This window comes from Lutjanus erythropterus, chromosome 20 (genome assembly GCF_056507025.1).
Source record: "Lutjanus erythropterus isolate fLutEry1 chromosome 20, fLutEry1.hap2, whole genome shotgun sequence".
NCBI lineage: Eukaryota > Metazoa > Chordata > Actinopteri > Lutjaniformes > Lutjanidae > Lutjanus > Lutjanus erythropterus.
In genome coordinates this window covers 19,732,300-19,750,411 of record NC_139336.1, presented here as the reverse complement: position 1 = coordinate 19,750,411, position 18,112 = coordinate 19,732,300, and the positions used below count along the sequence as shown (strand labels likewise).

Below are 18,112 nucleotides of genomic sequence, written 5' to 3'. Positions count from 1 at the left end.
AGAATGAAGTTGATATTGGATGTTTGCTGCATTTCAAGACATTTCCAGTATATTCATTATCCTAAATAATAATAATCTGTGTAGGTAAAAATTAACCCAGAGGTTTCACTCTGTTTCTTTGTATCTGCTTACCTACAGAACAATAATAATAATAACTTGTAACCACTAATTATCTCCTGAGCACCCAGACTGACCATTACTATGATTCTTTAACATGCATAAGAAATGAGGTTCCTCCATGTCTCCCCACAAATTCACTTTATTTGTTCTCAAGGACACTTTTTTAACAACCAGTGCAAACTATAACAATCCATTTACAGATTCAAAATGTGACTTTCGGGATTAGTATTAGCATATATGTCAAAGAAGTCCTTCTTTCATGCACTCAAACAATCAGATTCACAAATAGGCTTCAAAACTGTCAAGAGTCACAAGGTTTTCTATTTTCCGTAATAAAAAGGTTTTGTCTGTGTATTATATTTGATAACAATAGCATGAAAAAATCCTTTTGTAACTCAAGCACACACACACATATGCAAGTGTCTTTTCAATATAGTGGTCCATATATACGGTAGAAAATTCAGTTTTCTGTGTTTCCCACTCCAAATGATAATCTTTTCTGACGCCTCCACTTTGCTCTTCGGTTTTTAAACCAAACCTGTCAGCAGAAAAAATGTTGTATTAGTTAATTTATTTAATGAAATACTGTATATTATTTGGCACCTGGTGTGTCGTTATAAACACAGGCATATAATTAAAACCCAGCTAGAAAAGTTTGGTTACCAAAACTTTATGGGAATGTTTGTTTTTGGTTCTGGAAATGTTGTAGAACCCAACATAAAGGATTAAAGCTAGAACCATCTTTGAAAGCGTTCACTCAAAACCCTTATGGAGATGTTCTACAAAGAACCCCTCTATGGTGTAATGGTTCCACCCAGTGCTCTCTCTGGGGGTTCTATCTAGGAATTTTCCATGTTCTGAGGCTGGTATTAAGAATTCACTCTGGAGGATTCACAGATAACCTATTATCTAAATCTCACCCGGGGGGTTCTTTCGAGAACCCTTTTTTATTCCGTCCATTTTATCCAGAACCTGCCCAGGGGTTCTGTCAAGGACCCTTTTATGTTCCAAGTATTTTATCTTAAGCCCTCTGTATTATAGTACAAAGAACCCTTGACAGTCTTCAAGGATTTCAATAGTCCTTGAAGAACTCTATCCTCCAAAAAGGGTTCTTTGATTTAAAGGGATTAGGATTAGGGAACCCCCAGCTTTATAAATAACCCTTGACAAACCCTTTCTTCAAAAAAAAAGGGTTCTTCTGAGCAATTTATTGTGGGTAGAACCTCAGCCCCTCAAGAAGAACTGTTTTGAAACTGTCTTTTTAAGATGATCAAGTGTTTCTCCATCTGCTGAACACAATTCTGCACCCAGAGCAGTTTGAGTTGTATCTAACCCTGAATCACTGTGGAAACAGGATTATTATTTGTTTTAAAAAAGGCTGACTGTGACACCACGGTCTCACCTCCACTCTTTCTTCTCTTAAGTGAGTGCGCTGTGCCAGTTTTTCCCTCGTGTTCACATCTGGATACTGGTTCTGCAGGAACAGCTCCTCCAGTGCGTCCAGCTGCTCCTCTGTGAAGATAGTGCGGTGACGCCTGGTTCGCCTCTGCACCTGACCGACTGTCTGCTGCTCCTCTCTGTGAGCTTCTCCCAGCCTGCAGGGGTCTGTGAGCATCGCTGGGGACCATCCATACTGACAGGCTGCAGGAACGACATCTGATTTCAGGTCAGTGAACAAAGTGTCACTGAAGTCAAAACCAGTTTAAAATGTGTAAATAGAGGTGTAGGGCTGCAACAGAAACATAAAGGATTAAAGCAAGAACCATCTGTGAAAGCTTTCACTCAAAACTCCTATGGAGAGGTTCTACAAAGAACCCTTCTATGGTGTAATGGTTCCACCCAGAGCCCTCTCTGGGGGTTCTATCCAGGACTTCTCCACATTCTAAGGCTGCTATCAAGAACTCACCCTGAGGGATTGTACAGATAACCTTTTTATGTTACTATCTAAACCATCATCTAGAATCCATCTAGGGGGTTCTATGGAGAACTTTGTTTCCCAGGGTTTTATCTAGAATCCATGTAGGGGGTTCTACTGAGAATCTTTTTATATTCCAAGGTTTTTATCTATAACCTAACCACGGGGGTTCTACTAAGAACCTTTTTATATTATGGTACAAAGAACCCTTGTGGAACCTTGGATGAAAGATTCAAGGATTTCAACAATCAATGAGGAACTGTTTTCTTCAAAAATGGTTCTTTGGATGAAAATTGTTCTTAATGGAACCCCTGGCCTTCCAAAAAACAAACAAACAAAAAACTAGTGATGAACCCTTTCTGCAAAAAAGGGTAGAACCTCACCCCTTCAGGAAGAACCCTTTTGGAACCCTTATTTTCTAAAAATGTAAAATGTGTACTGTCACAGAAGACTAAAGACACCAGAAAATATTTACATTTGAGAAACTGAAATCTGAGAATTTTTCCTATTAAAAAATGAACAATCCATCAATTATCAAAATAGTTGAAAATTAATTCAATAGTTGACAACTATTTGATTTGATTGTTGCGGCTCTGCAGCGGTAACTCTACTCATGAGGAGAACGGGTTTGGTCTTACCTTCATGAATGAACTCAGTGTGGAATATGTCTCCACAGTGGGAGCAGTAGCAGCAGCACAGACAGGCACGATGGACAGTCTCTGTCTGGCCTCCAACAGGACTCACTGTCCTCTCTTTCAGCCCAGCAACACTTGTTCCACATGACCGTCTGTCTCCAGCACTGTTTGGATATTTGCTCAGTATGTTCTCAATGGTGAAAGGAAACTTTTGTCTCTCCATCCCAACCACTCTGTCCATCCCCAAAGAATGTCCGATAAAACACAAAAAGCAGTGATCTTTTTGGGATTTTGACACAAAACACTTTCCGATAGTTCAGGCTCAGCTGCTCCTCTGCGTCTCCTCTCTCTACAACAGCGTGTCAGGCCCCTTATAGTGAAATTGGGAGGCCAAAAAAAATAGTAAAACTATAATCCCCCCTATGGACCAGACACATAAAACGGTTGAAACTTAATTCCTAGCTAATCTGGGCAGTTTTGTGAAGAGGTTAGGGAGGACGGCAGATTCAGTTAATCTTGCTTCATTCCTTTCTCCAAAAGAAATCAGATTTCACTGCATAAAATGAGAAGTGGAGAGCTCCTAAGATCCTTATTGTTGAGGTTTTAGAGAAAAGGGGATTGCTTGGTATTAGAAACCTGGATTTAAAGATGAACGTTTTTTGGTGTGGCCAGAGACTTGTGTATGCTGAATTTTAAGGATTAGCTCTTAAATTTATTTCATAATGTCACTTGTATATTTAGCTTTATCAACAAATGATCTTGTGCAAAAAAAAAATGAGTAGATATGTTCAGTAAAGGACACGAGTTGAGGTGTCACTGATTGCACACAGTAATTAGTCAGCTGTGGATAAATGAGTGACGTGTGCGGTGACACTAATACATTTGTATTTATAAACACAAACGGCATTAATAAACTTGTGCTTTGTATTCACAATCATGCATCGTGTGTCTTATCTGTGTGCTGCAGTCTTTCAGTTTCACTCCTCTGACAATGTGCACAGCTGAGGTAAAGCTATTACAGGTTAAATTCATCCCCCCACAACAAATCCTGTGATTTCATACAAGGCAATACACCTTTTTTTTCTTCCAGAGAATTAATGGATTTCCACAATCTGTCTTAAGCTCCTCTTATAAGGGCTTTTGAAAACAGATAACAATAAACACCATCCCATCCTTTTCACTTGGATTTAATAGCGCCCAGATTGTTGATGTATAGTTTGCGGAGCATGTGAGATCGCTATCTGCAGTTATTGTGGTTCTCAATAGAAGGAATTGTACCACATCCACACTGGTTCAAAACAGTTCAAAATTCATTACTGGGGATTAGAATGATAAAGGTTCATTTTGCCGTAGTAAGAGCAATATTTGGTACAAGAGGGAAAGTAAAGAAAAGCCAGCACTGTCACACTGATATAGTTTTTCTAGGTTTTTAAGGCGCTACTTGGACTACTGTCTTCAGTTTAAAGTGATTTTGATGGTTCTGAATGGTTCCATTCACCAGCATATTATTTTACAAGGCCCACTACAACCCTTCAAATATTATAGAAACCCATTTAAATCCAATGTGATGAAGACAAAGATCTTGTTAGTCATTATGAGAAACTAGCGTCTCAAAAAAGTTTTTCAGAATGTCTAGTTTCTCAAAATAGTTAGTTAGTATTTCCAAAAAAAAGTTCTTTTCTCAGAACATTGAGTTACTTATCTCAAAATGTTTTAGTATCTCAAAAGTAGTATTTCAGAATAATGACTTTGTATTTCAAAATATCAAACTAGTATCTCAAAATAAAAAGAAAATTTGTTGAAATAATGACTTAGTAGCTAAAATAATGGGCTAGACCCTCAAAATAATGACATAGTATCACAAAATATCGAGATAGTATCTTAAAAATAATGAATTAGTATCTCAAAAGTTATGTATTTTAAAATGGGTTAGTGTCTATAAATAAGTAATTTGTATCTTTAACAAAAAGTAGATAGTACCTCAAAATAATTAATTACGATGTTGAAATAATGAGATGGTATCTAACCCATTATTTTGACAGTTTCTCATTATTTTGAGATGCTAAGGCATTATGTAGAGAAAGTTTATCTTTGTAGTGATCTTCTTTTTTCCCATTACATTGGTGGAAACAGGTTTCCATAAAATACACAACCTGAAGTGACATATAAAGGAAAAATTGACAATACTGATTTCTTTTACCTTCTCACTCTGCAGAATAAAACTCAACCAAACACCAGCTCAGATATAGTGACAAAAAACAAGTCAACACCAAGCTGAGGCTGAAAAAGAAATTTATTTTCCTAATCAAGATGTGAGGCTGCATTCTGAAGACAGTCACTTCTAGAAAATATTACACACTTATAAAATCAGACTTCATTGTTCTGATGGTGTTGAGATACATTACTGTATCATTGTCACTGACTAATATGCCCTCTGGGTTTTTGGTTTTCATCAGACGTATAAAATGGTGACTCAAACAGCAGGTCAGTGGGAGAAAAAAAAAGAAATCTTGAATAATAAAGGACACAAATCAAGTCACTGGATTATAAATACACCCACACATACACTTACTGTTGATAAATGAGCAGAGAAGCCCACATGTCATCAGACGATTCATGTGTGAAAAAGCTCAGTGTCTCTGTTCACTGCTGGACCAGGGCCAGAAACCTCCTGGGGAATCGCAGATTGCAGCTGTGTGACCAGGAAATGCAGAGTCTCAACCTTCCTCTCTGTTTGCTCTACACTTGCTTGTATGTGAACTTGCTCAGAAAACACTTGTGAGAGAGTGATACCCTGGAGACTTGACAGGAATCAAGAAAACCACCTTGTAGTTGAGGAAACTATCTAATAGCTGTATACTATAAATATTATGTTCTCTGCTTTTTTCTCATATGTTTTTCCTGGAAATTCAAAATGAGCTCTGAGATCTGGTGTTTAATTGTTTGGCTTCAGCATTCATACCATAGTGAACATGTATGTTACAGTGCACTCAAAAGACATACTAATACGGATATATTTTATTGCAGGAGTGGTACTGTATTTATGCTTCTAAGAAGAAAGACAAATAGTACCTCCCACATGGCAGCATCTATATATACTCAATCACAACTTTTTTTAAAGGTAAGATAAGATGTTCTTTATTGATCCGCTGAAAAGGAAATTCAATTTGGCAAAGCAGCGCAAGGGAAAAAAAGAAGCAGCATGAAGGGAAATGTAGGTAAAAAATACAATAAAAATAGAATAAATGAGCATGTGCAAAGTTTCAAAAATATACACTCAAACAGATTCTGTTTGCATATTACCTACATATATTAGCAATAACCTTGACAAACAATACATCACTTGAAAGGTTCACAATTCTGTCTGTATAAACTATTTTAAGGTAAGATTTGTATTGTAATACCTATTCTGAACTTTCCCCTGACAAATAAGTACAATAATAATATTAACACTAACAACAACAATAAAAACTAAACATTTTTAAATAATAAAAAATAAGCTGAAACGAGTAAACCCAGTTTGGGAACCAACTGAAACGAAGCTGAATTATGACTAAAAAATAAAAACGAAATGACAATAAAAACTAATGGAAATTTAAAAAAAAAGCCTACCTCGGGATACAATAACAGAATATGGATAATCATTAATATTACCTCTCAGTAGAGCAGTGCAGTGATGGAGGCCAACGCTGAGTCGTGCGCCCCCCTGTGTCAAATGACTACAATGCCCACCGTTGAACAGCGGAGCGGCACAGCGCGGCAGGCAGCCCGCCACTCGCGATAACTCGCGTTGGGGCGGAAAAGGCGGGAGAAGACTGCCGCTTCCGCGTCAGCGCAGCACAGACACAACAGTAGGGCAAAATGGACGATAAGTTAATATTGGCTGTATTTAATTATCCAGAGCTATACAATGTCACTTTGCCGAACTACCGTTGCACAGAAAGTCGGGCAAATGCTTGGAGAAACATAAGTATCGTCCTGGGTATGCCGTGTGAGTGTTTGATTTTTTTTTTTGTTTATCATAACTTTACTGACAGTTATTATTTGCTCAGCCGAGGTTGGACGTGACCGACTAAACAGACAAAAACAGTAGATGTTTCTGAGAGGTTGAGGTACTTTATGTGTATCTTACATGTAATTTGTAGCTTTTATTTATTTTTTTATCCGCGCGTCTGCCTCCCGGACCGGTGGTGTGTGGTAGCAGCCGCGTCCACCGTGCTAGCGGTAGCAGCCGCAGCTCGCTGCTCGCCGTAGGCCGCTGCTCCGTCCGGCTCCGTGTCTGCCTCCGTGCCGCCAGCCGCGTGTCCAGCACGGCAGGCGAAGGAGGAAACACGCTCACCGAGCCGCGTGCTTTTTCCGTCTCTCCCGTTAACACCGCGAGCTCCATACGGACTGAAGGCTTCCTGACGTCTCGTGGGAACGTCGGTAGCACGATCGCGATGTCGGTGTGTTGGATAAAATATGTCGGAGGCAGGGGTCGGAGGGCCCCAGCCTGAAATAAAATCAGGTGCACGGAGTCACGGTCCATGGTGGAGCGGCTTGAACCGACAGTGACCTCCAGACATGTCGTGACCGCCGTGACAAGACTCATATGAGGACAAACTAAAGACAAAAGCCTTTACTTTCATTTTTACTCAGATAAAGTTTAGTTTTGCTACATTTTAACAGGCCGTCTTTATGTATTACCCTCTGATATAAATAAAGTAACCTGATAGAGTACAAAGGCTACTGTACATGAGACACTTCCTGTTCACTTCATTAGACAAACAATGTAATGCAATCCAGTAGAGACAGACACATTATATACTACACATTATGTGTGTGTACACATAAACATAAATACATATAGTGTGTGTGTAGTATTCAACTAATCATGGACATGGTTAGGGCTGCAACTGTCAATTATTTTCATAATCTGTTGATAAGTGATTTGGTCTATAAAATCACTGTCTTCCAAAGTGTCCTCAAATGTCTTTTGTCAAAAACACAAATATATTCTGTTTACTGTCATAGGAGGAGCTCTGGAGAAATGGGACACCTAACATCCTTTAATACATTTTTAATGAGTTAAAGGCAAACTATGCAGGATTATATAATAAACCCTCTCAATCATCACCCACGCCCACAAGAAGTGTGTGGCAGTGCCTACATCAGCAGAGACCCAACCCCTGGCTCATATGCTCTTATTTTCTCATTATCCTGCTGTGCTCGGGCGCTTTACCAACCTAAAATGCTGGTATCTGAGGTCATGGGAATGAATCTCAGCAATCGATGATCTTTCTGATGCATTTACGAACATCTTGAGCAAATCCTACTGACTTTACCTGTAAATTCTCATGGCAATTAAATGATGAATCATTAACACCCCTGCTAGAGTGTGATTAGGCTAGTTGATTAATCAGTCAACAAAAATAGTCTGTAATTATTAGAATATCAGTTCATAATTAAAAAACAAAACATAACATTATTTATTTAATATTTTGTAATTGTGAGGATTTACTGATTTCCATGTTTTATTGTATTGTAAACTGAATATAATGGGGTTTGGGGCTGTTAAAACAAGCAATTTGAAGATTTGGATTAGATTCAGGAACACATTGGCCATTTTCCCACCCATATATGACAGTTTATAGACCAAACTATGAATGTATTAATCAAGAAAATAATTGGCAGTTTAATCAATAATGAAAATAATAAGTAGGCTTTGTTGCAGCCATAGTCTGATAGTCTCAAAAGTAAAAAAAAAAAAAAAACTTCCCCGAGGAACAGCTTATGTGCTATTGCATTGATCTGCTGCTTTGCATTGTAAAGTAGCCAATTTATTTATATAGCCCAAAATTTATGGAAAGGCACAGCTGTTGTTTTGTCCATTCTGCTGTGTTTCTAAACACACGTACATCCTCATTTAGTCTGTCTGAATTTATTGATCACTGAGCAGTAATGAATTGGGGCTGGGGTCCTGGAGAGTTCTGTACCAGGGAAACAGAACCCCAGCAATGCCATGGACCAGATCTGAAGACCACTACAATTTGCTGCTATCATTTAAGTGTTATTACAACAGCTTCAGCATGATATTTGGGTGCATTTCATAACCAATATTTGTCTGTTAGGTGTGTTTACCCATTCAGTGTAACACCTGTGCTGCAGACTACTCATCTGCAGAAAATTTTTGGGAGTGTAATTTTGGGGAAAGTATTTTTATTTTAAGTGCACATTGTTTAAATTTTCCTCTTTTATGTAATTTATCGCTTCTTACACTCTGTTTTTTTTTACTTTTCCAGCTGAGGAATGTAAAAGAAAATGGAAGAACATGCGAGACAGGTACTTGAAGGAAGTCCGAATGGAGATCAAAAGCAAGAAGCAAGGAGAGATTGTGCAGAGTAGATGGAAATACAGACAACTTATGAATTTTATTGCACCTTTCACTGGCTCAAGAAGTGGTGTGGCAGACATCTGTGGCGGCAACGACGAGGACCACGACAACCCTGACAATGAATCTGGGAGCATGGAGGGAGAAAACACATCGTCTGAGACGGTCAAGACACCCCAGTCCATTGTGAAGGTCCCTGTAAGTCAACCTGACCTCAAGCCTCAGGTAACGTTTGTGACGCAGCTCCCTCCAATGTCTCCAGATGCACAGATGGCCCAGCTGGCTGTTCTGGCCAAAATGCCATCGGGCCCACAGATCAGTCCTGGCAGCAAACCTGGACGGAAACGGCGCCTGATGCAGGACTCACTCTCGCTGTCTTCTTCTCAAAGTGCACCGTCCCCTACAAAATGGCTGGTCAAAGACAATGGCACCCCATTTCCCAACAGGCCACGGGACGAGGACGAACTGTTCCTGCTGAGCTTTGTCCCTGCTCTGAAGCGACTCGCTCCACAGAAAAGATGCGAGACAAAAATGAAGATCCAGCAAATTATGTATGAAGCGGAGTTCAACGTTGCGCAGCCAGAAGATAAACAGACAGAGCCAGAAACACAGGACTAGGCCATACTGACTCTTTTTTATTCTGTTTTCTAAAAACCTCTTCCACAAAATGACCAAAATATCTATTTTTTACAGCACACAGTGGTTGAAGTACATCCCTTTTTTCATGTGAAATATTTAAAGTTAATGACTAAACTTGATTTAATTTTCAACATATCTCAGTATTGTCATATTTTTCCACACCACTCTGGTTCGGTGTGTCTTTATCTGCATATTTATTAGATGAGTAAGGCTTATGGGAGAATTTATATGTTAATGCAGACAAACAGACAGACCAAGATTAACATCTTTATTTACATAGTTTTACTGTCAATAGAGTGAATTCACATTTAGAAAAGTGGTTTCGTGTTCAACCAATCTTCATCTGAACTCTGTAATAATCTACAGTATTTTACATTTAATTACAGTGACAGAGAAAACTCAGAAAAATAAGACTTTACAGTTTGGAGGAGAATACTGTTTCATAAATTAATTTTTCAGTTGCTCACATGCATCAACGCGTTTTCTTTTTAATCTCATCTAAAATAAAGAGACTGTCTGATATTAAATTTGATTCCACAAAACTTGTATGATTTTAGTAAATTTAGCAAATGGGATGCATAATTTGTAAGACCAGTTACAACTCGATAAAAACGGCAAACAACATTCTTAGAACTTGTTCAGACTGTTAGCTCAGATCTGGTTTTCTATATAATATGCAATAATGACACCTCCAGACTGATTTAGGAAGTCTGGAAAGCAAAAAACCCACATATAATGTGCATCACAAAGTCAAAGGTGCATCAGAGCGGCTGCGTGGAATCCATACTGCTGCAAAGCTAAGGATGGGTATCATTAGGATTTTATCAATACCGATACTGATACTTATCCATACTCTTATCAATACTACTTACCATAATTTGATGCAAAAAATAAAGACATGACATGTAAAGATGTGAAAACTCAACCAATTAATATATTAATTTGGGTAACTTGGCCAAAGGGCTGTGGTCATCTCCTGAGCAAAGGAGCAGCAGCTTGTCACTAAAATGAGAATAGCTGGCCTGGTCCACCTTAAGGGTCAGTCCACCTTACGTGAGCCGGGGCAAAAGCTGTCACTGACTTCTGAGAAAGCCCCCTTCATATGCATGTAAGAAGCAGGAACTTGGCTTGAGTAGTTGTAGCACTTAAATAACAAAAATACGGACAGCAGCACCGTTTGTCCAGGAGCTTATCAATATTTCTGTACTGACCAATCAGAATTCTGTACCAATTTAGCACTTTGGCTATTGATACCCATCCCTACTACCAGCAGACCACTGTGGAGGACAACACAGAGAACAGTCAATGGACAGAGGGCGAAATAAATTGCTGCTGCTGGCACTTTATGGGGAAGTTTCTGTACAGGCAAAGCTAGAAGGAACCTACTTCCCCATTGGAAAACTGTTTCATCATCCTACATTGTTACCACAGCAACCCATTCAATTAGGCTGGTGATGCTCGCACGCACAAATCTGATCTGATCACTTACAGACAGTCTGCCTTCAAAATTTGATTCAAGAAAAAAAAACTGATTTGCCAGCAGTCTGAACCAAGTTTTAGTAAATTAATGAACAGAGACACGACATGGAGGAGGCACACATTTGTATTCAGTGTGCAATTCAGAAGGATTCTTTGCAACAATTAAAAGATATTTTGCAATTCAAAAAAACCCAGGCCTTTATGGTGGGCCTTTCTTAACCCTGGAAGACATTTTGACGTTACAGTGGGAATAAAATTAACGATGCCTGTCAGACTGTCATGACTTAATAGGACAATTGAAATCAACAGTTATTGTTACACCATTAGTAACACCTGTGCTTTTCCTCCTATGACCATTTAATAAGAGTAGAGCCAGCTGACCTAAGTTTTCAACAAAATCTACCCCAAATGTTTATAGGGATTAACCAGGGTAACACGAGCCAAATATAGACTGAACAGAAATGACCACATAAAACACATGGGATTTTAAGTGTTAATAAAGTTAATGAGTGCAGAGCACTGGTGGTCTTATTTTGTTAAACAGAATATAATTTTAAATACAGCAATAGTAGCAAAACAACAACAAAAAAGGTAATTGAATTAAAAATGCATTGTGAAAGAGCACCAAGAATGATCTCCTCCACTTTCTCTCACGTGACCTCCTGTATGTGTCTGATTAAAAACAAAACAAAAGATATCAAGCAGTGTGAATTCTGATTGATGGAAATAAAGGAATGAATTTTGGTGTGCTGCCTTGCAAGCATACTAGTCAACTGAGCTGAAACGGGAATCCAAGGTTATGCGGTTCACCTTGAGAGTTGTTATCCTTGGATTATCACAAATATCAAGCACATATATGGAAAAACCTGCTTCATTCAAATCTCACATCTTTGTGTGAAAGAGGGGAAAAAATGTATAAAGGCAGAAACCTTATTGGTGCAAACAAACAGTCAGATCTTTTGGATGTCGTCTTTCCGTGCATTTATGCGATCAGCAGCCAAAACATGATCACCAGAGCGACAAACAGGAAGAGTCGGGACAGAAACTGTTCGTCCATGTGCTGAGGTGTCCCGGGGGCCGCTGTTGGAGAAATTGTTGAACAGAGGTTATTTGATATGTTCTTGATAAAAAGGCACAGAGAGTTGGCATGGTGAAGTGTGTAAAACATTAATACCTGGTGGAGGTCTTCCATCATTGATGTTAAATGCTGTAGCAAAAATACCAAATGGAAAGGCACCGATTCCAAATGACATTTGGAAACCCCCATCTCCAAAACCGAACCCTTGAAAGCCCTGTGAAACAAGCAGTTCATCATTAACGTGAAGACGTGTGGGTTCTCTTGAGGGGATATTAAAAGGAATAGTGTACATTATTTGAAGTGGGGCTATACAAGGTACTTATTGATTGTCCAGTGTATTATGTACTGTAGATGGTAGTTGGCATGCCACCAGTTTGGGGGAGTCTCAGTGTAAGAACCTAAGCAATGTACTGTTGTCGACGGGATCAGCAACAAAATGTAGTTTAGCCACCTGAGAAAAGGCCCACTTAAAAAAAACAGACCCATCAATATCAGTTTAAGTGTACATTACATTTAGAATATTTTCCCTGCTTTACTTTGCTGTCAGACAATGGGAAACCACTGTTGGATGAGCCAAATATTGCTTTCTTCTTGCAATCAAACATCATTGGCAAATGTAATTTTATTTGGGAGAACACTGGAGTTGCTGGTCTACTGCTGCCTCAGTCTGTTTGTTTGTGTTATTGTGTGACTTCAGTGAATCTCGACCAACTTTTGCAAACACCAAAGTCACACAAACAAACTAACTGATTGAGGCAGCAGTAGACCAGCAACTCCTGTGTTCTGCTGAGTAAAATGACTGATTTCTCACATGGAGTCTGGTTGGTAAGGAGAGAGACACATTTGGCTTATATAAAGATGGTTTTCCATTGGAAAAGGCAAGCAAAGTCAAGCAGTGAAAATATTTTAAATATAGCATACACTTAAACTGATACTGATCCTTTTTTAGATGGATCTTTTTAAGTGAGCATTATACATTTTGCTGTTGACCCTGTCCGCAATAGCATATTGCTTAGCTTCTGTGCTGGAATTCCTTCCTGCTTCTCCACACTGTATGCACGCCAACCATCATCTACTGTAAAATAATACACTGACTATCAATAAGTACCCAACACATCCCCACTTCAAATAATCCAAACTATCCATTCAATGTCTAGCCATGTATTCACAATATATGAGGTACAGTTCAACACAGTGAATGAGATGTGACGCAACAGCCAGTGCAGTTTGTGATCATCGTCAAGAGACACCTCTGCACTGCAGTGCTTAGCATCTAATAGATCCCACTGGGAAATGTTCTTCTGTTAATGGATAAAGCACTACAGCACCTACATCATCCTATGTAATGGTTTCATCATGAATGCACTATTCAGAAGCTGGCAGTGTGCTGAAAACTAGATAAAGCTTCCTAATACATTGAAATCAGGATCTGGCACAAAATTATGGAATCAAATACTTTATTATTACCATGCAAATATACTTGTGCATGAACACTACTTACACCACGGTTTTCTGGCTCAGGCCTTTGCCCTTGTGGTCGAGGGGGTGTTCTTTCTCTATAAAACAAAACAACATTTTGTTAAAGCCATCATCACAATGATATGCACTGCTTATGCATTCATAACATTTTAGAAAAATGCTCATTTTGAGTTATTACTCTCAACCAGTAATATTAAATGTTGGATTACAAGATGTAAATGGAACACTAAAGAATCCTGGGTAACACTGTGATTACATAAAACAAAAAGTTTAGAGTCAGCCTGATCTGTAACTCTACATTTAAGGACCCACCTGGGGTCTTGTTGACCTGTGCTTCCCCGCCCATATAAGGGGATAACTTTGTCTCGGCTGATGCCGGCTTTACACACTGGACAGACTTGTCTGTTGGGTCTGGTCTCCAACCACTGCATAAAGACAAAGACATGTCATTAAGGACCTGACTGTCTGCATCAGTTATACACTTTCAATAACAATGATGCACTGTCATTTGGAAACGGTGAAAAAGGTGAAAACAAAGACAGGATCAGCTTACCTGATGCAAGCAGGGCCAACTGAGAGAAGATACAAAGGAAGATGAGAGTTGAGGTGTTGGACAGAAGAGGTTTGATTAGTAAAACATTATGCTTCCTAGAAGAGCATGACTGCAAAATGTACATTTACCAAAAAAAGTATCTGTATATTCCATGTTCACAAATGAAAACAATTCATCACTTCCCAGATAAGCTCAGCTACTAGGGAGAGGTTCAAACAGAAGACAAATGCTGCTATGGGATTTATCTTGTCTTTGGAAATGAATAAACAAATTAGCTCTGACTGTCAGTCACCACTGTCATCAGACAAGATGCTTCAGACCTGACCTGTCCTGAATGGACACATGTTGGCAGGAGTTATGTGAAGGGATGGGCCTGGCCATAGAGGCTGAGAAGTTTCTATGGTATGGATCAAGAAGATAAAATCAAAACAGGTTTGCTTACACAAATACTGTTAGACCAGTAGTCCATGGCTATTATTTAGACTATACTTATGTAGAATTAAGCCTACACTTGGGAGTATTATCATAGAAAGTTAGAAAAACTACTAAAATTCTTGTAATAACTACTATTAACAATGTTTTTATTCTAAAGCAGACTGATTATGGTTATATATTCTTAATTATTTATTATTTTATTTTGTTTTCATTTCAATTTAGTTAGTTTCCAGAATGAGTTTGCTTGTTTCAGTTTGGTTTTATTGTTTAAATAAGTTTATTTTCAGTTTAGATTTAGTTCCAGTGTTAATCTTAGTTTTTTAAACTGTAATATAGGGGTATTTGTCAGGGGCAAGATTTAAGAAGTTCAGAATAAGAATTAAAATACAAACACGACACTTTATAGACATCCCAGTCTCAATAAACATACACCAATGCCTCCTCATGCTTATGGTGTTGCCAAATCTGACCAAAGAGACAAAGATATTTCTTCTTAAAGGGAGGTTTATTTTATTAGTCCACAAAACACTGCTGGAGTTTCATAGGAAAACAGTGTCGCAGAATCTCCCATGCATACTGTTTGTGGACCGTCACACCACACACATCCAGTTCAGACAGAGTGCATGCGCCCATAAATGTGACTCCATGCTAAAGATCCACTGCAAAGATTCAGACTAAAAAATGATGTAAATAACATTCCTTTAGTCAACTTTGACTTTAGGGGACATGGATTATGCCAGACAAGAAGTATGGAGCCATTTAATGTTTTTTTTTTTCCTTTTTTTTTTGTTTGAAAACTGTTTACCACTGACTTACATTTTTTTGTGAGGTTCAGTTTGTTTTCCTGTGAAACTCCAGCAGTGTTTTGCAGACTAACAACATAAACTAGAACATTGATATACATGATGGTGAGAAGATAATGACTGAATTTTCATTTTTGAGTGAACTATCCCTTCAGATGTGAATATTTTCTGTTCTCATTACTCATCTATGACTTAATATCTTTGGCTTGTGGACATGTGGGAAGTCATGTTGGTTTCTGGGAAACACTGATATACTTTTTTTCATTTTCTAACATTTTATAGTCTAAAACAACTACAGTAAACAACAAAAATAATTAACACACTAATCGATAATGAAAATAATACTTAGTTCCATCCTTAATTATTTTACACCATTACCGTGTGGTGGTTACCTGGTTACAAATTCTGGCTTTGAAACAGATACTGGCCAGTATGATGTAGCTTATAACTGACTGGGGTATAACCACTTCACCTCTTATTCAATAATATGCAAAGTAAGATCAACTAGTTAGTAGACTGAGCTAGAGATGAGGTGGATTATAATGCAGAACCATAAGCATGAGTGACAGACAGTAGTTCTTACCAGAAGAGGTGTCCACACAGGCTAATCACTGCATCCTTGGCGGTGTCCAAACATATATTACACTCGAAGGTGCTATCCTGGTTTCCGCTGTCGCCGCCGGTCGCAGTCGAGCTGCTGGATCCGGGACTCGTGTTGTCAGTGGCCGTAGTAGAGCCAGAGGCTGGAGGGGGGGCAGCGGTGGCCATTTAAAAGACAGATCCACTCAACAGGAAGGTACAGGTAGGGTGACTCTGCTGGCACCCAGTTCCTCAGAATGAACACATAGGGAGGCCCAGTGGGTGGAGGTTTGTAGCTAACAAAGAGGAAAAGACGTCAGACGTCAGCCGGACACAAATGACTCTTACAAACAGAAGTGAAACAGAAATAAACGACCCCGTGCTAGCTAGCTTCCATGTAAAAATCGTTACGGAGTTGCTAACGTTAGCAAGAGAAGAAGACGGGGGTAAATGACCGTTTTAAAAAGCTACCGTCCGAACAACGGGAATGAATAACAAATACTAGCGTTTTAAATCACGATGTCGTCCAGAAAGTGATTTTCTAACTGAAAACAAAACTTGTTGTGAAGTTGAGGGAATATGCTTACAGCTAATTGCATCACACATCCGCAACAACTAACGCTACATCCTGGGGGGAGGCAGGGGGCGTGGCTACACTGGGAACCGGGGAATCCTGCTGCCCTCAGTGTAGTCTGCCAGGTGCTCACGACAACCAATCAAACAGTACCTTTCTAAATTACTACAAAAAGAGAAAAACACAACACTAATACATTTTCAGACTGTAAAGTTGAAATGGAGAACATTTTAGCAAACACATCCTAAAAATAAGGGACATTATTCTTCATTTGGAGCCGTGTTTGTCCACTAAACGAATGTAAGTTCACTGTTAAGCGCTGTTTTAGCCTCCACCTTGCCTGGGAACCAGATAAAACTGACAAGCTCGTATTTTATTTTATTTTATTTTATTTTATTTCTTAATTCGTATTTCATTTGCTTTAACAAATAATTCACGCAAATTAGTCTGGCCTGTTAGTCTGTAACAGAGTATAATGTAGGCTATTGAAAGTAAAGGTATTGAAGTGGACCACAGATGATTAAAATTTAATGCATGTTAATACTTACAAGGGTGGCACATTATGGTTTTTCATGGCTGCCACTGGCCCGCAGACTGCACTTTGAGAACCCCCAGGTGTAACCAGTGTCAGCAAAACCTTTCCAGCACCTCGACACCGACCTAAACTTTATTTAGTATCACTGACATCCATGTTTACCCTGATATTTAATGTCAGAATGGCTGCTGTGCAAAAGGTCTATGGTTGACAGTGACAAGTAAAACCAAAACAATGAGATATAAGACATTAAAAACCTCTGTACTTATTCACAGAAGCAAGTTACAACAATGCAAGAATATAACTGATATGTTTACTTTCCTTCAGAAATGTTAAACGTACATCAATTCCAATAAAAAGATTAAGAATAGAAATATTGGCTTTTCAATAACATTTAATAGATGATGCATGTCACAGGAATGTTTCACTTCAATTATTAAATTAATTGCAAATGATACATTTTATTTATTCAAAATATTTAATTCATACCAAATGGGGCAATTTGAGAATGTTTGCAAAAACAGCAGCACAAAAACAAATAGAAAATTCATTCACACACAAAAATAAAAATACAAAATGCATTAAAATACATAATATCTGAGTGTAACATGTAGAAAGATTTACAAGTTGAAAGACACAAGAACCAACAGAATCCAAATGACCAAATGTTATTTTCAATCATTTAGCTGTGCAAGTTTGAAATTTTGTATAGTCTGTGTACTCTACTACAGGGTTTCCCACACTTCATCATTACAAGGATCCCGAGATACACATTAGACCATTCTGCATATTTTTTATTTTTATTTTTGAATATATCCTTCATAATTGGCTGAAATAGGCTGAAAGTAAAGATTATTTTCATCATCTATTAATACTTTATTGATCATTTTCCCAAATAACTTGATTAGTTTTTTGATC

General features: G+C 38.4%; 3 protein-coding genes across 4 annotated transcripts; 1 reads left to right on the top strand and 2 right to left on the bottom strand.

Moving 5' to 3' along the window:
- Window positions 1-171: 171 nt before the first annotated feature.
- Window positions 172-4,249, bottom strand: LOC146308413 (homeobox protein goosecoid-2). Of its 2 annotated transcripts, none has more exons than XM_084746230.1 (3): window positions 2,674-4,249; window positions 1,523-1,776; window positions 172-658 (listed from the first exon to the last, which is right to left on the bottom strand). In XM_084746230.1, the coding sequence occupies exons 1-3, from the start codon at window positions 2,909-2,911 to the stop codon at window positions 581-583; spliced, it is 570 nt and encodes a 189-aa protein (XP_084602356.1). In that variant the 5' UTR covers window positions 2,912-4,249; the 3' UTR covers window positions 172-580. The 2 variants fall into 2 exon arrangements, with proteins under 2 accessions (XP_084602356.1, XP_084602358.1); XM_084746232.1 differs by having other exon boundaries at window positions 1,523-1,761.
- A 2,191-nt stretch (window positions 4,250-6,440) lies between these two features.
- On the top strand, window positions 6,441-10,221 carry LOC146308412 (uncharacterized). Its single transcript, XM_084746675.1, has 2 exons — window positions 6,441-6,661; window positions 8,952-10,221. The coding sequence occupies exons 1-2, from the start codon at window positions 6,532-6,534 to the stop codon at window positions 9,656-9,658; spliced, it is 837 nt and encodes a 278-aa protein (XP_084602801.1). The 5' UTR covers window positions 6,441-6,531; the 3' UTR covers window positions 9,659-10,221.
- Window positions 10,222-11,684: 1,463 nt separating this feature from the next.
- On the bottom strand, window positions 11,685-16,824 carry rnf185 (ring finger protein 185). The gene is made up of 7 exons (XM_084746367.1): window positions 16,673-16,824; window positions 16,090-16,381; window positions 14,269-14,287; window positions 14,028-14,140; window positions 13,738-13,792; window positions 12,333-12,450; window positions 11,685-12,238 (listed from the first exon to the last, which is right to left on the bottom strand). Exons 2-7 carry the CDS (start codon window positions 16,272-16,274, stop codon window positions 12,141-12,143), a joined length of 588 nt encoding a protein of 195 aa, XP_084602493.1. The 5' UTR covers window positions 16,275-16,381; window positions 16,673-16,824; the 3' UTR covers window positions 11,685-12,140.
- Window positions 16,825-18,112: the final 1,288 nt, after the last annotated feature.